At 36.6% G+C, this 21,648-nt stretch overlaps 1 protein-coding gene across 3 annotated transcripts in view; it reads left to right on the top strand.

The window, feature by feature from the left end:
• The window catches only part of CLSTN2 (calsyntenin 2), a 298,618-nt gene that overhangs the window by 226,549 nt on the left and 50,421 nt on the right, over window positions 1–21,648 (top strand). For all 3 annotated transcript variants that reach the window (XM_048954383.1, XM_048954385.1, XM_048954386.1), the window contains 5 exons: window positions 1,022–1,230; window positions 5,978–6,127; window positions 14,194–14,379; window positions 17,065–17,313; window positions 17,622–17,743. In XM_048954383.1, coding sequence (XP_048810340.1) covers window positions 1,022–1,230; window positions 5,978–6,127; window positions 14,194–14,379; window positions 17,065–17,313; window positions 17,622–17,743 — 916 coding nt within the window. The remainder of the gene's footprint in view (window positions 1–1,021; window positions 1,231–5,977; window positions 6,128–14,193; window positions 14,380–17,064; window positions 17,314–17,621; window positions 17,744–21,648) is intronic.

Genomic DNA, 21,648 nt, shown 5'->3' with positions numbered 1-21,648 from the left:
TTTTTCACTCACATTACTAACAAGCTACTGAGTGTTAGACTTGGAAAATTTGGTCTAATCATGGTCATTAAATCTGGCTCACTCAGAGCAGCCTTTGCTATTCTTTCTTTTGTTTGTATAGTAAACAGACTAAGCTAGGTTTTTGGAGTCCAAACACCTATTCCTGGTTCTGCCATTGATCTGGAACACCCCTTCCCTTTTCTGTCTGCTTGTTACCCAGCTTATCCAACCAGATACAAAATTGTTTCAATTTAGTACACTGAGAGTTAGCACGTTAAGTACAGAAAATCTCTTATTTTTGATCCTCAGAGGCTTACCATAATGTGCATATTGAAAATGTGGGGAAATCATTATCTTGATAAGAGGTGCCAACAGCAAGGATCCTGTTCTTACATTTGCAAGTAAATTAGTGCCTTGGGATTTAATGGGGAATCTCAGACCTACATCAGTATGCAGCTTGTGTTGCATCATTTTTCTCTTTAAATGCTACCAAGCATTTCACTTTTTAATATTGACACAACTCTTTCCTTTAGAAGGCAAGTTACAAATATTATAGCTACTTAAGTAATTAGGTAGTTAGAATCAGCAGAGGGTGAAATACTTTGTATTGAAGAGTGCCATAAATTGACAATTTTTATGTAACAAGTATTTAATATGCTTTTTTTTTTTTTTATTAGTTTGTTTTTTCCATTTACTGACCCATTTTGCACTGGTGTAATGTCACCAACTTTCTGCTGGGCTCCATGTTAAAAGGCAGCACGGTTTTAGCAAGGAACCCTTTGAGTTCCTCTCCCTGATACTTTTGGCACAGTGCTTTTACCTACAGAAACTTAAGGTATTAAGTTGGGCAAATAAAATACAGAAATTCAATAATATCTGATTTTAGCAAATGTTGACATGTTCTTCTATATATTTTTTTGTCAGCCCTTTTACATTAAGAAAGCAAACTGCTAATAATATGATCTTACTTGAAGTCATTCTAAACTATTTTCTCTTTGATTTCTTTTCTTACGTGTTTTAGGGCAGTTGTCCATATCCAAGTAAAGGATGTTAATGAGTTTTCACCAGCTTTCAAGGAGAGTATGTATAAGGCCACCGTGACAGAGGGAAAGATCTATGACAGCATATTGCAGGTAGAAGCCATAGATGAGGACTGTTCCCCGCAGTATAGCCAGATCTGCAATTATGAAATTGTCACAACAGATGTTCCTTTTGCTATCGATAGAAATGGTGAGTATGGAGAAGGATCTGACTGTAATTTCTGGGACAGATAGTGTTATTTTTTGCAGATAGTGTATAATTAATAATTGATACCAGTTGATAATCCAGCCCTTTGAGTTTTAACTCAAGAAACTAATACTGTTCTCTGAGAATGAAGAAACTGTAACAGTGGAAAATTACATCTTTTTTATGTTTGATGTGGTCAGAAAGTGCCACAATAATACGTGTCATGGAAATGAAAAAATGGTTTTATAGATGTGCAGTACCTTTCTCTGACAGTCAGTCTGTTCTCTTAGTTGTCTAAAATCTAGTTTCCTGTGCAGCAGTAATGCAGCATGTAGCCCTACTTAATTTATTTGCAGGTTTATAGCTAGTCCCAGTCTTCTGAACTCTTTGGATGCAGAATGGACACTATACTGACTGCATTTAGTAGTTCACAGTTCTAATCATTCGTGGCGCTTCCTGAAGTTGATCTCCTATTCTGCAGTATAGAATAAAATATGCCTTGGGAAAGTAGTAACATTTTTCAAGGGTTTGTATTTTACTTGGTTTTCTAATGTAATATTAAATGGACATCTCAAAAAATAATGAATCATATTAAGTTTTCCATATGGTGCATTTTCTGACATTGGCTTCTCTACCTGTCAGCTTCTTGCTTCTCCTAGTCAAGTTCTTACCGGGGAAAAGCACAGACTTTGTCACTGAGTTTGGGAGAAGTGGCTGGGCTGCATTTAAAATGAGCTAAGGATTCTCCCTTCCCATTCTCTGCTTGCTTTAGACAATACAAAATAGTGATTCTGTATTTCACGTGCTTCAGCAGTGCCATATTGGCATCATTTTGTAAATAGGAGTGCTGTTTTCTCTGTATCTGGGGCAGAGGCCTGTGATGGACCCATGGGAAGTTCTTCTACATGTGCACCATACTGTGGTACTGAAGGAAATATCCTTCATGTTACTGGTTTTAGTTATCAGTATTCGCATGTGCACCCTTGTGAAAAAATAGAAAATATAAATTCCTGCGCTTACAGAACATGTTTCCCCAACCAAACACCTTGTTTGTATACCCAGCAGTGTTCTGATTTATGTGATTTTTTGCCAGTTTGGTGATTGAAAGCATGCATGGAGCTACATTTTCTCTAAGCAGTTGTTTTCATATTGGGATGTTTTATTAGAGAAAGAGGAAAAAAACCCACCTTTCTCTAGTTCAAAAATGATCCATCTTTATTTGCACAGCTCTTGCATAATGTACAGCTGAGCTTCAAAAGGTAATAATCTGTTAGCACATCAGTGCAGTGTAAATGGCGTTGGTGGAAAAAGACCACTTGTAATACCATCATTTGCAGGCAAGCATTCTATATACTATATAAAAGATGTAGTCATGAGTATGTCTGTGTTTAGGTAAATGTTGAGCTGTTTAGGTGGCTTCATGAATAGGCTTGTGACTTTTAATGGCTAAGTAACAGACAAAAATGAGCATTGTATGGAGCAGGCATTCCAATTGCTTATGCCTTTTCAGGTGTTATCTCACAGTGCAGCTGGCTCTTGAGCGATCACGGCTTCTTTTATGTCAGAGGCAAGATCAAAAGCACATTAAATGTCAAGTGTCTTTGGTTACATATTTGTCCCCATGTGCTTGTGACCTGCTTTCCAGCAAAGACAACCAGAAATTGACTTAAAAATCACGTTAAAGGCCAAGATTAATTGGTGTTAGGTTATAATACGTGCAGTTTCTTGGTCATGAATTCAGTTAATAACTCTTTGATCTATTTGTTCACTAAAAGAACACTGCTGCCACAGTCAACAGTAATTGCAATCTAATTTGCAATTTTTTAAAATAATGGTGATTGCTTAAGCTCACTGGGATTAGAGACAGAGAATAGATGGCTGCACTTTTATTTTGTGACAGAAATATGTTGCTCAGTTCCAACACATTTCACTGCTCAGAATGTGCCTCTTTGCCAGCAGATATAAGCTTTCTCTGATGCAAATTCTTTGGCATTGTTCCCATTTTTGTTACCTGTGGGATATATTAAAATAGATGTATGAGATGCTTGGGACTGTCTGTTAATGCTGTGCTAATTAGGATTTTGTTTATAGTTTTTTTGCCCATTGTGAAAAACCAATCTAGGGTCTCCATTCTAGTGAAAGTCATGTCATTGTGTCTTGTGGAAGTGATCTTTTTTTTTTTTTCCACTTTTCAGAAATACAGCTGTGGTATTTCAATTCCCAGAAATTCTCCAAAAGTAAAGGGTTTATAATTAAAAAAAAAAAAAAAAAAAAAAGTGCAACTATTGGTTCATATGTTGAGATGTTTCTTTTGACCACAAACCTGTGAAAATAGCCATTAACAGACTTTGAGATAGATGAACATGCCTTGTCATCAGCTTTTACCTTTTGGTAGATCATTTCCTTTTTAGGCAAAATTTATTTCTTATATCTGTATCGGTCCAGGGAACATTTTGTTGTATTGAAAAATTATATTGCACATTGCAAAACATTTACAGAAAGGAAGAGAAAACCTTCCAGACTGCAGCTATGCACAGTGTACTTCACATCACCAAATTGTGTGAGGTACAAACTGATAAACATTGGCACAGGAAGCAGCATCCAGTATAGACCTTAGTAGGTCATGCATCTAAAGGAAAGTAAAATAAAGCTTCCTAATTTACATTTGGCAACTTTGACTCAGTGCTTTTAATTTCTTCCTGATCTAAATTATTTCACGTGAAGAAAGTCTGGTATTCCTAAGAATTCACATTTAGACACTAATTCTGTTATGACTCTGAACTGCACTCTCACTTTGGAGAAGACGTTTGGTAACTATTACTTATCATTATACCCATTTTACAGAGGAAGAAGCTACTTGCTCAATCCGTGGGAAGTGCTTAGAAATAAATGTTCAGATAGCTCAGTGTGAAGATGAAATCAGTACAAGTTTTGTCAGATCACTTATCTTAGAAAACAGACCTGAGCAGAACCTTGCAAGGTCAACTTTACAGCACTGAGATCTGTATTAGGACCTCTAAAATCCTGATATTCTCAGAAAAGTGAAACTTTTTAGATAACTATTTGCATGTAGTTTTTATTTGTGTGTATTTGTTTATTTATTAAATCATGCTTTCTTTACATTGGCTTAGAAAAGTGCATGTTCTGAAAAGAAGTCATATTAGGCCTCCTATTGGCATACTGTCAAATACAGCGTCTGCTGGCTCTTCGCTGCTGGAGATCTTGTGATGTTGAAGCTGTTTGCAGCATTGCTAGCTCTGGTGTCATGCAAGGGTTTGGAGATTAAAGTTCATACTCCCTGTACATACAGGAAGTAAGCATGAAATTCAAATGGGAATTGCAGTAGTAGAGTAGTTGAGTCTGTCTCCTGTTCTTGTGAATAAGATCTTCAGAATAGGATGAAAGATACCCATAAAACAGGGAAGTCTGTATCAAACTATACCCAAAACTGACCCTGAAGAAACAGCAGTGCAAATGTGTAAGTCCTCACACAAGAATATTCATATTTCTGTTGTTCACTTAATCAGCTTTCTGTTTTGCTTTTAAATCTGTTATAGCTCTTGGTATTTCCAGGAAAAAAGGCCAACGTTAAGAAAGCTTGAAGAAAATTAATTGTGTATTGTGTAGAGAAGTACTTACTTTTCCCATTGAAATTTCCTTTTTTATTGATTACCTTTCTGTTCATGGATGAGATGCAAATAGAAATTCTCAGTCTATTGGTAAAACATTAGTCTTTGTTTACAGTGTTATAGTGCTTGGTGTTTATAGTGTTTACCATTTGTGTCTACTTTTAATCATATATTGTAAAATAACTTAGTATAAAGCATCAGAGATAACAGAAAAATTGCATATTTAGGGTATCAATGAATTGCAGTAATATCTGCAGGGCATCCAAATGACCTTCCATAACAGCTTGATCCAGAGTAAGCATTCTCATTCAAAGAGATGGTATAAAAACCAAGTGAAGACATGTCAAATACACTATACAGTCTCAAATTTTAGTTTAAGCAGTGAGGGCATTTCAGTGGAAATGGGCAGAATTAAAATGCTAACTCTTTAATTACATGTTCATACAGTTACATAGTAATCTCCTAGTCTTGCAGGAAGTGCTCTGAGAAAGACATTTCTTTGTGAAAGTTATTTCTTTGATCCTGAAACAAGTGATTTGTCACCTTCATACGTGTGTCAGGTTCAGCAGGTAATTTCTGGTATTGCTGAGTTTTATTTTCCATGTGGTAGCTCAATTCTGTCATGTCAAATACTGCTGAGCTTTCTTATGTAGAAGGTGATTTTGCACCTTACATTTAAAATCCAGGGAAAGGGGTTAAATATCTCTCACTTCAAGGATAGTAACTTTAAGGGGAAAAAATACTTAGGCTGGACTTATATTCAGCATTAGATCTCAAGAGAGCAAGGTGCAGCTGCCACATTAAGGCAGTGTGTTCTGGGAAGATGTGGAAGATGAGCATCTGCTCATACCTGGCATTTGAATATTAATTTTTAAATAGTCTTAGTCTTCAGAAAATATTGAGCAGGTGTTTGCTACAGACGTGCCCATATGTAGTAAAGACTAGTAAAATTGTAAGTTGTCTAATAACTTCCCTTCATCCAGTAAAGAAATAAAGTCCTGCCCATCCCTGTGGATGTCCTGTGTGTTCCAAAGAGCTTATGATTTGATGAACTCTTACCTTGAATGCGATAATCCACATATGCCCAAATTCCTGAATGTTATCTTTTATTGAATCTGTAGGTAACATCAGAAACACTGAGAAGCTAAACTATGATAAACAGCATCAGTATGAGATAATGGTGACAGCTTTTGACTGTGGACAAAAACATGCGAGAGAAGATGTCGTAGTGAAAGTTAACGTCAAACCAGTGTGCAAACCAGGCTGGCAAGGTAAGGTTTAATAGCTTGTATATCCCAACCCCCCTTCTATCCCTGGGCTAGCAAGCAAATGCATACACAATATTTTCTAAGTCTGTCTAAATATACTGAAAGGTTAAAAAATTATTCTGGCTTGTCTTTCTCCTTGAATCCGCTTTCATCTGTATGCACAAATGCATGAGTGAAGGCTTGTTCCATCTGCAATGGGTACAAAAGGCAAAGTTTATTTTGATTACTGTCATCATATTGAGAGAGTTCAGTAGGAATTTATTTTTGAAAAACAGTTCTAAGAAGCTGCAGTCTACCATCTAAAATGAGGAAAAGCCCAGCTAGTGATGAAGTGGGAAGATGCAGAGTAGAGGGAATTAAGATGAAAAGGAAGGCTGAATTAAGGAAAAATCATACAATTCATGCAACCATATTATGGAGATTTCATTCAGGACTAATCTGACCTTCAAAATTGTAATTTTTAAAGAGAATAATCCAGAAGGAAAGAATCATTTTCACTATTGCACTTGCAGGTGAATATGTAGAACTGACACTTAGGGAAAAAAGTGTTTAATTTGTAAATTGAGACCACCTCTTGTCTAGAAGAGTTCACAATGACGTACATCTGAAATGTCATAATTCCATTTTCACAGTCTTTATTTAAAACAGAACCACATTTTATTTTTTCATGGATGCCTCCACCTCCATCAAATATTTCAAAAAGCATTTTTATAAAAATATAACACTACTAAGTATTTCCACATTTTATAACACAAGCTCTTGATTTATACCATATTAATAATATGGTCTCTACACTTTGGAAATGTTTCAGTTTTGTGGAGTCATGTCTAATCACTGGTACACATTTTCTCTTAGAATTCCTATTGGAAAGTTGCTGACTTTTCATTTGCCCAAGGGAATTTTAGTGACTGAATAATTTTTGCCAAGAGGTATCAGTAATGATATGTTTATATTGCCAACTATTGTCATAGCTATATAAGAGATCACGTATCAAATATACTTCAGGTGATCATTCGTGGTCATATCAAGTACATACACTTACAAACAACCTCAAATAAAGTTGGTTTTATTTTCGTTTATGGATGCTTTGGTTTATCTTCAATTATGTGGGGTTTGTGATTCTAATGAAAATCTGGAATTAAACTTCTATTTTAGGCATACAACTGGTTTTTTTTTTTGGTTTTTTTTTGTTTTTTTTTTTCCTCCTAGAAGTAAGGCTGTATGTTAAAGCAACCACTATGACAGGCTGCCAAGTTGTTAGCTGGAAGCAACCTCTTAAAAATACAACAACAAAAAAAAGCACAATGTGGTAGTTTAAAGCAGCTTGACTAAAGTGTCTCTAGTAAGGAAGGATGTGTTTTTCTAGTATTCATTTTGCTTGAATTTGGACTTAGTAGTTCTGTAGTAAACTAGCACAAATGCACTCTGTCTTTATTCTGTCTGATAAAGTTTTATGATAGCTCTTTATTATAGGCAGGGCAAAAATATCAGATAGTTCAGATATTTTCTGCTTGAGCTTATTCCTTGCCTGTGGAATTGTATCTTTCTGTCTGTTAGCAAGGTGACTACTTCATTTTGCTGGCAAGTCTCTGGGTTGATTGACACATGGTGCAAGTGGATGGTATTTGTCTTCTCTGGGTGTAAGATACTTAAATAAATAATTGGGTGTGAGACATTAGTTCTTAACTATCAGGTCAGTAATTATTGTTTGAAAGAAAGATGCAGCATAATTCTTTCAGAAATTTCTTCATTTGTTTTATAGATACAGTTTTTAAAAACCTACTTATTTCTAAATGTGAAGATAGTCACATGTTTGATGGTGTTTTTCATTTTGAACCAATATCTGTAAAGACTAAGTGCTGATAGAAAGAAATCAACTAAGAAAAGTCTACTGATAGTATTTCCATCACTTAGAGAAGAAATCTGGAGGGAGACTAAGAATGGAAAATATTTAAGAGTGTTTTTACTTCCCTGATGCCCTATCCCAGGCACAGAATGTGGCACTTGCTCTTGTTAAACTTCAACCAGTTGCTGATTGCCCAGGTGAGCACTTACTACTCAAGTAACAGTGTGCATTTTTTGATTTGCTTCCAGAACGATTGTTTTTGCTGCAGTACTTTTACTGTCATATTGATATTGACTGCTATAAAGCTATAGCTGTCTAAATCAGTTCAGGAGAAAGAAACGTGTAGCAACACAGAAATAAATACATGTATAGCACTTTTATAAAAAGCATCAGGTCATAGGTGAAATAAGAATCACAAATTTGTAACTTAGATCATGTTCATTTAACCTGTTAATAATACCATAGTAGTGAATTATCTTTTATTACTTGTAGGACCAGTTCCATGGAACTGAAGGAATCATTCTCCCACAGTTGGGTTAGCAGAAATAAATGAAGTAAGATAGTGTGCTAAATAATGTACTAGAAAAGCATAGAAGAAGAGTTTAGCCACAATAGATAAATAAATAAATAAAGAGCAGAGTAATATAACAACCTAAGTTTTGCTCAATTACTGGAAGTCAAGCCAGAATTGAGGTCAGGTTGTTCCTAAAACTTACTGATTTCAGATGAAATGTAGTTATAATGGCATAAAATGCACAAACAAAGGGAGGCACAACAAAAAGACAAAAACCTCCACTAAAACAAACAACAGGATGCCTCAAGAAAGTGTTGGAGGATTCTGGCTTTTCCAAAACAGACAGGGAAAGGTTGAATAAGTGTCCTGGTTGTGGCAAGGATTGGAGTCTCTGTAGCTGATATGGTGCTGTGCTTTGGATTTAGGATGAGAATAACATTGATAGCACACCAGTGTTTCAGGTGTTGCTGAGTAGTAGTTGCGTTACATCAAGAACTTCCCAGTTTCCTGTGCTGTCTGCCAGAGAGGAGTTGGTGGTGTAGAAAATGTTGTGATGGGACACAGCCAGGACGGCTGTCCCAAGGTGGCCAAAGGGACATCCCAGATCACAGGAGTTGGCAGGAGAGGGTTGGAGGCTGCTCAGGATTCAGCTGGACAGTGATCAGCTAGTGGAGAGCAATTGCACTGCATTATCACTAGTTCTGTGCATTCTTTTCATTTCTCCTTCTGTTTGTTTTCCTGTAACAGCTGTCATAATCTGAACACTCATGTTCTATTTTTTTTTTTCCCCAATTCTCTCCCCCATTCCTCTGGGGAGGGAGAGCGGGTGAATGGCTGCGTGGTGCTGAGCTGCCTGCCAGATGAAACCACAGCTGTCTTTTTCGTCACTCAGCATGGGGCCAACAAAGGGTTGAGATAACAGCAGATCTGACCAGAGCATGTTAGCAAATTAGTTTGTAATTGATTATAAATATTATATGTTTAATTGCTGTTGATCACAATGTTGATTTATTTACTCTCAGAGTTTATTTGTTCACAATTCTGTTTTATGTAACTTATCTGTTGCTAATTATTGCCGCTGAATGATGGCTTTAGGTTGGTTTTTGGTTTTCTCAGTTTTTGTTCTATCCATGAAATTTGTTACATTACACCAACCAGTGCCCAGCCCAGTCAGTCCCCAGTGGCTATCTTGGGGAGGTCAATGTATAGCAAAGACAACAGAACAAAAGCTGTACCTAATTATCTGAGTTTTGTGCACAATGTATTTTAGCAGAGTAACACGTTCCATAAACATCCTCAATTTCACTTTGTTTTTGGTGTTTACTTAAAAGTACTTTGGAAGTAGAAACTTCCATTAAATTACCTAATAGATTGATACTTGTCAGAAATTTTTATAAAGATATTGTGTGTTCCATTTGTAAGGCATGTGTGGTTTATTAAGGTGGTGAACTATGGCTTTTCTGCCACCAAAGGCACATTCGTATAATCTCTTTCAGGTGAGCTAGTCATTCAGAGACCATATGAAGGTCACATCAGCTTGCTTCTCCTGCTGAAATACAATCTTTTGTTCAGAGGAGGGCAGGACCTTCTCTTTTAGTAGCAGAGGGATGTTAGAACATTTGTGAGTACACATACTTCACATACTATTTATAGTAGACTTTGCATGAAAGAGGCTGGTCAGGTACAGAAACCTCACAGAATAAAATCAGAAAACTATTCCTAGTCCTGAGGAACAACTTTAAAAACTAAGATAAAAAAAATACAACAAAAAAAAGTCATCACAACTAAATGTTTTCTTCAGTAAATATAAATTGACTTCCAATCTCATTCCATGCATGCACCTGGCAGTTTAAAATGTAATGCTTGTGTTGTTTTAGCTGTAGATATTTGCCCATTTTTTTTGAAATGAAAATTATTGCTTTATGACTTTATGCTACTCTAATCTTGGAGCTGCTGTGTATGTGTCATTAAACTAGGGTAATTATAATGAAATGCTCACACTGAGCTGTTAAATTGAATCACAGTCTTTAGTAGAATACCTAGTCTCATCTTTTCTAGACATTTGAAAATTAATTGAATTGCTGAGTAGCTCTAGTCGTGGGGCTCACAGGTTATGTGAGTTCATACTCCTTTTCAGTACTTGTTCTGGCATGGTTCTGCTGTTTACCTACCAGACATACTTAGACAAAGCAGACAGATCTGTTTCAACCTCATTTTTAAGCTAGAACTGCACTTCCTCAGCTAATTCTGCTTATGTCTTATGGTTAAATACACATGAATGTTCCAGATAAGTGGTGGTTTTTTTTTTATGTCTTTTACTCTTTTTTTGCCTGGCCATATCAGACTGGTGGTTCACAGGTGTACTATTAACCTAACAGAATTAGCTCTTTTTCCATGTTTCCTTCTTTTAGTACTGATGCACAAGTTTACTGAAGAAGTTCCTGACCACGAACTGGTACTTTGTATCATAACCATAAAGCAACGTTTCTTTAACAGTTACCAAGGTCATCTTGTCCTGCGCTCAGTATATTCTGTTCCCACATTGACTTTCAGTGTAGGATTACCTTCCAGTTTCTTCATCAGCAACAGTAATTAATATAGTTTTGCATCAAGATCAGGAGTAGAGAAGTCAAGCAATCCCAAGGTAGATTCATAAGGATCCTTGCTAGATGGATTCCCTGTGTTCCACAAGCTTTGCTTTTTCAGAGTAACCCATTTTTGCCTTCTCTTTAGAGAATTCTGTAAGGCCTGTTGAATAAAAAAATCCAAGTGAAGACTGTCTTTTGCCAGGCTAAGCAGGGCTGATTTTAATCAAGTTTTTCCCATTGGCTTTCCCCTTCCCCCCACACTGGGGAGTCAGTGTTTACCTCCCTAAATTTGTACTGTAATGTGGTAATGCTGTACATTAGCTTGTGCCAAAGGAGAAACAATACTGTTTGAGTTTAGTTAATCAAGCACAACCTGCTGTTTCAGATGGGGATACTTCTGCCTGTTTGAAAAGCATGGACGTGAGTCACATTTTAAGATCCAGTTCAAAATACTGGTCTTTTGAATGTATTCAATAGAGGATGCAGTTTTAGGAGAAAATAAAATGACCAACTTTGCCACATTCAATGTTAAATGAAAGATTTGGGTCTTTCTCACAAATCCTTTTTTCTCATTTAATAAAAAAAAAAACAAAGAAAAAAACCTCTTCACACTGCCAGTGGTTCTTTTTGCTAGTTCTGACTCTATGCCCTTTTCAACACTACAACACTACTAACTTCACTAGTAGTCAGACACAGAAGATGCTGGCCTCAAGCTCAGTGCCTCTGGGACGCTGAAATGCCATGGGGACAGTTACTATATAAATAAGACAGTTGCAAAGGTGTTACTAACTTTAAGGTATCCCAGGTATTGCCCCATGCCTGCCTGGTAAGGCTTTGTGTGTGGTTTGGGGTAGTCCTTGGCTGTCTTCGTAAATATACGCTGAAGCCTCTTTCCATCAGTGAAAGATGTTCAAGTGAGACTTAGGATTTTGGATCGATCTGTGATGCTGCAGGAGACCAAGGTACAAAGACATCAGTTCAAGTGTAGTTGATGTTTTACAATTTAGAGCTGCGAAAAATGCAGGTAATTTAGAACATTCAGGGCTTACGATTCCTGGTCACAAGTCATCATTTTTAACAAGTAGAAAGGTAATACTGGGAAATGAAACAACTCTTCCAATTCAAGGGACACCCATATAGCAGTAATAGAGGACCATTATTCTTCCATATGAGTTGAAGCGTTTTATTTATTGTATTTTATATGAAGCATTCTTCATGTATCTGCAGTTGCATGTGCATTTGCATGTAGATAACTTACAGTGAGTAATTTAGTTACATTTCTCAATAATATTTTGCATGAGAGCCATTTAATTAATTATAATGGAGAAACAAGAAAGTGTCTGAAATCTGAAAGCTGCTGAGATACAGATTTGACTATTATTTTTCTTATTGGTGAGGAATATAATGCTTTACTAGTGAATAAGAGATTAGAAAAAGCAATAATTCCTGTTAATTCTTACATTATTAGCGTATGTTCAAAACAAGCTGTTTTATTTTTACCTTAAGTATTTGAAATAATTTCCTGCTCTCATTTGATTGCAGAAATGTTAATTTCAACTTTCAAAAATGGATTAGAAAGATAAATCTGTTGTTGTAATGATATACGTTATGATTCTTGAAATTCAGTGGGAACTGTCTATGTTGACAGTAAAGAGAAATGTATGCAACAGTGCAGATCAAATCTCACTTTATATGGAATATTACTACCTGTAAATTAGTACTGCAATAGTAGCTCAGCTGGTATATGCACAGGCGATAAAGTAGTCATAGCTGTCTTTTAGTCAGGGATGTCCTAAAAATTCTAGTAAAAATAGTGCTAATATCTACAGAATGTTCTTTGAAGTCTCAGCTTCCTCATAGAAGCAAAATGCTTTGTCATCACCATTTGTATTAAAAGCCACAAAGAAAATATGAGAGTCCCAATGCAGATGCAGATTGTCAGCATATCATCTTTTTTGTCTGTACTCTGGGCTAGCAATTGCTCTGCATTTCAAAGTTTTTGCCTGAACTGCCAGATTTAGTTATGGCATTTATAGAGCACTCTTCTTCAAACTTAGTTCTGAAAACTAAGTCTCTTGAAAAACACCAAACTTTTTCACTTACTGAATTCATAGAGATTTGTCTCTGTACATTTGCTTTAAGAGATTCAATTGACTGCCAGGACCTAGTTGTTTTGTGGGTGTTTGTTTTTTTTTTTTTTCCATTTATAGACTCCTCTTTTACCTAAAATTAGAGGAACTTTAACTATGTATGCAAGAGTAATTCTGGTGGGAAATTTTACAGGTACACAGATGGTACACTCTGGTAGCAAAGATGAATAGTTTTGTGACTTCAAAATAATTAACTGTTTACATCTCTGTATTAGGGTGGCACTGTCATTTATGTTCTTTAGTAGACTGGCTACAGTTGGCTGAAAAATATGAACAGGAAATAGTCAAAAATTCATGTTTTTAACTAATGATGCTTGTTTAGGATTTCTCTGAAGCAAGTTGTAGTTAATTGGATTTTAAAAATTAAATGCTTCAGTTGAGAAACAGTGGTATGTATACCATGTCCAGGTTGCCTAAGGCAGGTGATTGTTCAACGTTCTGTCGGCTGTGAAACATCTGCACAAGCAGAGCTTGGCCAGACCTAGCTGAATGCATGAGTAGTCTTTTGAGGTGCAACTTTCAGTCATGGATACCTAACAAAATTGAAAGACAACAGGTAGCACTATAGACATGTTATATTAGCTTTTGGACACAGTCCAATAAGACTGATGCCTCTTGCAGGTCCTTAGAGATATTTCTTCTTATCTCGAACTATGAAATCTAACCAAATTCAGTGAAGCCAACAGCTTCATCTCAGTAGAGCTAGCTTGCAGGATGTCATATCGGCATGGACATTGGAGACCCAGACCAATTAGCACTTATGTCAGAATATGTAACTTGTGTTTGTGTGATTTAGTGGTATTACTTAATAGAGCCTGATGGTGAGGCAAAACCAAATTTATAGGATATTAATAAAAGAAACGATTCTTATCTTAGCCAGGGGCATTCGATAGCAGTATGTCATCTAAAATTACATAATTCCTTTCCCTTTTTTAATCTCTCTTGAATTTTTTGTTGTTGTACTTTTCCAGATTGGAACAAACGTATTGAATACAAGCCTGGTTCTGGCAGCATACCGTTGTTTCCCAGTATTCATCTGGAAACGTGTGATGGCCCAGTTTCATCAATACATACAACAATTGAATTGCAGACCAACTATATTGGAAAGGGCTGTGATCGTGAAACCTACTCAGAAAAATCTCTGCAGAAACTATGTGGTATGAACATGGCTGTCAGTCAATATAACAATCTTTTTACAGAAAAAGTGCCAAATCCTTGTGACTTGTAAGCATGCAATATATGCATTTAGCTCAGCTGGTCCATCTTTGATTGTAGCAACAAAAATCAAGGAACTGATGATTAACTAGTGCCCTATTCACATCCATTTATTTTCACTTTTTTTTCATGCCTTTTTCCTGCTTCACTACTTCTTCTTTTATTCAACTCCTGCTCTTCCTTTCTTTATTTTTTCCTATTTTCTTATCCTACATCTTTCACTTTTTTTTTTTTTTCCTTTGGTACTAATTCTGTTTTTGTGACAGTATATTGAGATTTCACATATAAACTGGCCATCAAAAGAAGACCATAGGATTTCATAATTGAATCTATCCCGTGTTTTAAGTCTTCCTCACTCAGCTTTCTGCTCTGCTGCTAAGTACTGTGCCAGAGCAAAAGCAAACAAAAATAAAGGAAATTATGGGCAACCATTTGAGGGAAAGTATTTAAGAAACACTTGTGGAGACTGAGAAAAGAGGTAAACATGAATAACAGAATTCACATAATGTCAAAATATTTTCAATCTGAAAATTGCTTAGTTTAATCCTGTATCTCTGTCCAACTAAGGCCCTAAGAAAAAAAAAAAAAAGGAGAGAAAGCCCATTACCATTTGTATGCATCATCACATTCATGATGTTAAAATTGAGAGGTTGAACAAAACTATGAGATCAGACCCTGAACTGGATTTCATAAAATGTTAGTGTTCTAAATAAAAATAAATACATTATAGCTTAAGTCAAGTGCTTTCGCTGACTTTAAGAACTTAATGTTGGTAGCAAAAAGAACATTGCTTTATGCCTGTTACAGACCTGTACTGCAAATGGCACGAACACTCTGAGCAGCTCCTTATTAACATTACTTTACCGGCTAACAGTTAAGGACTAGCACCTTGAATTTCAAGTTTTTCTATTTTTCTACTGAATAAACTGGATTTTTCCCCAATGTCTAACTTTAATTCAGTGGCTGGCTGTACCATGTATAGTCCTAAATAGGTTAAAAACAGAATGGTCAGTACATTTCCACAGGTCTGACAATGGCATTGTAGTAGCTGCAGGCAGTGTATGAGCTAGTGGACAGAATCTAACTATACTGCTGAACTTCCAGTTTTAGCTTAGCATATCTGTGAAGGAATGGGATGTAAAGCAGTTGAAAAAATGGAATGTAAAAAGTATATGTAAAGGAAGTGGGGAAAGTCTTACTGATGAAAGAGCATTTTTTTTGTCCAAGGTTTCCATTTCTTCATAGAGAAGTATAGGCAAGGTAGAAATTGATAATAGGACTTTGATAAAAAGGTTAAAATGAAAGTGGACTTTTCACCAGAATTGCATTTGGAAAGATTTACATTTCGATGCTTGGCTTTTGTTGCCATCCTTACTGTAGAGATAACAGGTAATCTTATGAAAGCAAGTTAAATAAATTATTTATGGAAAACAGCTTTCTTCTAGAAATGATCTTATTTTATCTTATGGTTGAATAAATAAATTCTTAGTGAAGGAAGAAAACCCTGCATTTTTTTCATCAGTGAAGTATTGTGTGATTGCAGAGAGTGCAGAATTGAATGATCAGAGACAAGTATTCGTTTGTGCCATGTAAAAAGCAAGATTGTCTCTCTGTAACTGAGGATCCAGTTTATAAATCCTGTGCTCAGTTCTTAATTAGTCAGTTAGAAATGCAGAGGATTCAGGTGCTGAGGACCGTGCATTAAAATTCACTTATTTTTATGTGACTGATCGCTCATCTCTGCCTTTCAGTAATTCAGTGATGCGTACTTACTTTTGACAGTAAAGGGTGGGCAGTTTTACTGATTAAATTGCAACCAAATCATTTAAAGTCAAGGACTTATTAGTATTGTGCCTCAAAGCATTTTAGGAAGTGTTTTTTCTACCTTGTCATCCAACAATAATAAATAACAATGTGTGACAGACTCAAGGGTTCCCCCCCCCCCCCAGTTAATTCTACCAAATAAATGCATTTAACTAGGGACCACTTACTAATGATTTACATTCTGGAGAGGGGCTAATCTGAGTTCTGAGTACCACTGAAGTCCTGTATTTATCATTAGGCAAGAATACATGGAGCTACTGCACCCTGACACAATCCAGCATTAAAGTGATACTAATTATACAGTGAACATTCTGTATGCAATGATATTCATACCAACAATACGAGAATCCATTTCTGTCTGTTAGACATCAGGGCACTTGTTCTACATTCATATCCACTGTACTGAATTTGGCAATACATCACCCCCGTGTACTACATATCTCTGTGCAGACAGCAAAGAGGATGTAAAGCCTTCCTGTTGGAAGTATAGAACTTTGTTTTAGTCTTAGCGCTTCTTGAAATAACTGAAGAAATGTCACTAATGAATTTTAGAAAATAATGAGAAACTTCTAAGAGAATGTTTTCTGTAGTCACTGTGCAGTATGTTTCACCTACTGCTTTTACTGGTTTAGCATGCTTGCTACTAAATAACGTGCATGTAATTTGACAGTGAAGCTTGCAGGACCATTTGGGATGTGAAAATAATATAAACATGTGAATCAGGCCCCACACCCATGGTAAATTCATCTGTACAGCCTTTTCATTAGTCTCTCATTGTGCTATTAATTACATACCGTTTGCAGGAGCATCCTCAGGTGCCATTGATCTCTTACCATCTCCCAGTGCAACAACTAACTGGACGGCTGGGCTTCTCATGGATAATAATGACATGATTTTTAAATTTGATGGAAAACAAGGAGCCAAAATCCCAGATGGAATAGTCCCAAAGAATTTAACTGATCAATTCACCATCTCTTTGTGGATGAAACATGGACCTAGCCCAGGACTAAGAGCAGAGAAGGAGACTATTCTCTGCAACTCTGACAAGACAGGTGAGTCTTTCTGTTGAGGAGAAAGGCATAAAATATTTGGTGAAGCTCTATAAGTAGTTAAGTTGAATATTGATTTGGGTCTTGTTTATTAACTTGGACATAATGCTTCCATAAAATGAATATGGCATAGTTCTGGGAGATATTAGATAGCTTTCACTAGAATCATAATGATGCACAATATTGGAAAAAACACAATTTTGATTTGTTGGGTTTTTTATCTTTTAGCTGTGTATTGCTTTGAAACACTTTAACCTAAACAAAAGTGTTGACGATAGTTCAGCTCACTAATCTTCCCGCACCTCTTTCAGAGATGAACCGACATCACTATGCCTTGTACGTGCACAACTGCCGATTAGTCTTTCTGCTGCGTAAAGACTTTGATCAGGCTGACACCTTCCGCCCTGCAGAGTTCCACTGGAAACTGGATCAGGTACTTGTGGCTTTTTTCTTATCTGTATCCCACCCATATATCCATCTGCTTTAGAATCGCAGAGAACAACTCAAATACTGATGCAATTGTTTGGGGAAATCAGAAGACTTCTTCAGTTACGTTTGAAATTCCAACTGTTGTGAGACTTTACTGGGCTCCACAGAGGAAGTTAAATTAGTTAGGTTGGCTGAATTATTCATTTCAGTAAGTTCTTTAGTGGAGTCATATTAAACACTAAGTAGAGGTTTATATCCATTGTTAGTGGAGAATCTTGGAGTCCTGACATTACATGTAGTTCCATAGAAGTTTTCCATTTATCATTTTAAAAAAAAACAATCTGCTGTATCAGCATAATGGAAGTGATAGAAGTCTTCTTCACTACAGAATATGCTGACATGTGGGAAGCAATTTTTAATATTTTTTAAGTCTAATGTATGGATTTTCACTTTCATCTGCTATGCTGTAATTTCTCATTTTTATGAAGAGTATATTGTAAGGAAATTATTATTAAAGAGATAAGAGTTGTCTTTGAAATATTTATCAATTTTAAACAAGATAGGAATTATTTGAATAAAAGAAGACACATCTCATCAAGTTGGTATTTTACGTAAGCAAGCTTATTCATGTATTTTGGCCCACACTGTATCAAAGATGTAGATATAGGAGTGGTAGCTTTGCTAATTTACCTTAAGAATGCCTATTAAAAGTCCATTTGTGTCTTGATTATCAGAAGAATGTGGTGATAAACCATGGGATGATCATAGTACTTGCTTTTCATATCCATTAACCAGTTTGGAAACAGTTTCTGCTGTATGTGATATGAAATCTTGGTGCCTAGAAAGGGATACATTTGAACTATATCATACTTAAGACTAACAGTCTCAAGTAACCAGTGTCAGCTCAGAAGATACTGTTCTGAGTGCTAAGATGAATTTCAAATGGCTTTATAGTAAAGATCTAAAATCATCAATGGTACTATAAAGTTTATGTAAAATGTGATATTGACTTCAAAAGTAATGCTTCCTGTTCGATGATGTTGGTCCATGATGTCAGTGGCAGATGCTGACAGTATGGCAATAGAGATTGTACTTTCCCAACAGTATTCTGTTGCATTTTGCTGCCATGTGACAGATAGCAGCAGAGAGGCAGTCTGACAAAATGGTGTCTGACATGGGAAGTGTTTATGAAGCAAAGGGTGACACTGAATTTCTGCATGCTGAAAAGATTGCACCTATTGGCATATATCATTGCTTGCTGAAGGTTTATGGAGACTAGACAGTGAATGTGAGCAGTGGTGAGAGCAATGTGAAAGTCAGACTACAGCCATGCAGGCTTGTTTATCACTGCTGAAAATGCATAGCTAATGGTAGTGGCTCTATTGAAGAAAAGTGTTTTGTAGCTGAGAATTTTCTCTATCAAATAGTGTTATTGTGCTCTTTGTTGTAGTTTTCATGGAGATAAATAGGAGGTATTACTTTTGGAATGACTGTATTTGGACTTGGAAAGCTGAATGCAGTCAGTTTCTCTGCTGTATCTTGAGAATGGGAGAGTAACTGTGTCCACTCAGTAAAAGAAGTTTATGTGTAACTCTTGTAACTTAGCCATGATGAAGCATTGGAAAATGGACTGTCAACAAGAATTTTCCATTTTCAGGGGATGTATCTGATCATGTGAAAGAACTTTTTCATCTAATGTTACCATCTGCAGTTACTTCATTCGCACTTTAGTTTCTCCATATCATTTCCAGAGTTGGTTTGTTGTTTTTTAAAAAAAGATATAAATCAGAAAGTACTGAAATGCTATTATCTTTCTGATTCTATTTTTCCTCCTTATATCACAAAATAGACAGTATATCCTGAACTACTTGAGGTGGAAGTATACCATGCTTTAAGTGTGGCATTTTATAAATAATTGATTCTTTCAGTAGGGAATTTTTTGAGAGTAACTTTTTCATGAGCCTATTCACGAAACATTCTCTTATGTGAACTCCAAAGTACAAATAAAATTGAACTACAATATACATTCTAACCAAGCTGTCATATGCGTTTGTGTGTCAGTAAGATAAAGCTCATGTTTTTGCAATTAATTGCATCTCTAATATGATCTGACTTCCTAATAAATGGAAAAGATTCTCATAGGGCAGGACCAAAGCTGCTATAGTACAACTCATAGCAGTCTCTTCCTGTTTTTTTTTCCATTTCTTGCAAATGCCCCATGATTTCAATAGCATGGTTTCTGCAGGGGAGTAGGTGTGTACCCACATGATGCTCTGCAATGTCAGCCATCTCCCAAGTCCAACTAGAAAAAGACACTTAAGTACATTTGTTGATGGCATAAACAAGAGATGTATAAATCCTCTTTGGTTCCTGTGGCTTTATTTGGTATTTTAGAAATTTAGAAAGCAAGATAAAAAAAGTCAGTGATGTTCTTTAAACCTTCTAGATTACACTCCCTTCTACAGGACTAAGTGCTAAATCTGTGAAGGAAAGGCTTGATCTGTCTGAATGCAGGACTCGAGAATGTGCTAAGTTTGAGGTCAACACTAAACTGCATGAGCTGTTGTCTCCCCAAGGTTTGAGTCCTTGCAGAAAGACCTTGACAAATGTGGGCAGTCACCAGCTACATGAAGTTGAACAAGTGCAAGTGCCAAATTGGCACCTGGGGTGGGACAGCTCAGAATATATGTACAGACTGGGGGACAAGAGGCAGGAGAGCAGCCCAACATAAGGGAATCTAGGTGTTCTGCTTGACAGCAAATTGAATCTGAGCCAGCAGAGAACGGGATGGAGTTGTGTCAGGTGGGGGTTAGGGAAAGGTTCTTCTCCAGAGGGTGGTGGGCATGGCCCTGAGCTGCTGGAGAGTTTGGATACCACTCTCAGACATAGGGTCCGGGTTTGGTGGTCCTGTGCAGAGCCAGAAGTTGGCCCTGATGATCATTGTGGGTCCCTTCTAACTGAGGATGCTTTGTGATTCTGTGTTTCATTATCAAGTTGATTATTGTGTGTGATTAGCCTTACACTGGAAATAGAGTAGCATTGATGTTACTGACGAGCTATACATACTCTTCATTTTTATTCTTTAATGTTTACAAATATCTAAAGGGAGGCGGGAGGCAGATGGATGAGACCAGGCTCTTTTGAGTAGTGTGTAGTAATAGGACAAGGAGCAGTGACCTAAAACTTGAACATGGGAAGTTACAAACATGCATAAGAACTCCTTTATGGTAAGGGCGATGGGGCACTGGAACAGGTCGCCCAGAGCAGTTGTGGCGTCACCTTCTGTGGAGATATTCAAGAGCCATTTGGACAGCATTCCAATAAAATCTCCTTGATCTCAAAAGGGAAAGAAGTAAAGGCTAGATTTTCAAAAGTAAATTAACTGCTCTTGTTGTTTTTTTGTTTGTTTGTTTTTAAGAAAAGAATGGGAATTAGGCTGTAGCTAACTGTTGGACGTTTTGTCACAGTCTGCAATGCACTGATATGCAGTGCTACAGGTCAGGTTGCATACATAACTGTGGAAGGCAGCTCAATGGTTGGTACAAAGCACAGCTAGAGCAGAGGAAAATGTGGCAGCGTACTTCATTGCTGAGTTCACTTTATGATGGCAACACAATTCATGGCTTGTTTTTCTGAGAGGAATCTTGTGACCTTGGAATAGGGTGAAGCATAAACCAGTGAAATCATTTATCATTGTTACAGCAGAGTAGTAAAATTTATTATACCAGCTGCTTTGGGCTTTACCTAGCCCACAAAACTACTCATTCTTTCCTGGCACTGGCCAGGAATGTGACTTTATTACCATTCCAAATTTAATTCTTTAAATCACATCTCTGTGATGTGGAAGAGTGGCACAAACCTAAGTTGCAGTCTCTGTTCTTGGCCAAATACAAGAGGTTGTGTCCCATT

Source organism: Lagopus muta, chromosome 9 (assembly GCF_023343835.1).
Source record: "Lagopus muta isolate bLagMut1 chromosome 9, bLagMut1 primary, whole genome shotgun sequence".
In the NCBI taxonomy this organism is placed as follows: domain Eukaryota; kingdom Metazoa; phylum Chordata; class Aves; order Galliformes; family Phasianidae; genus Lagopus; species Lagopus muta.
Note: the sequence above shows the minus strand (reverse complement) of the source record. Positions and strands in the feature narration are given on the sequence as shown.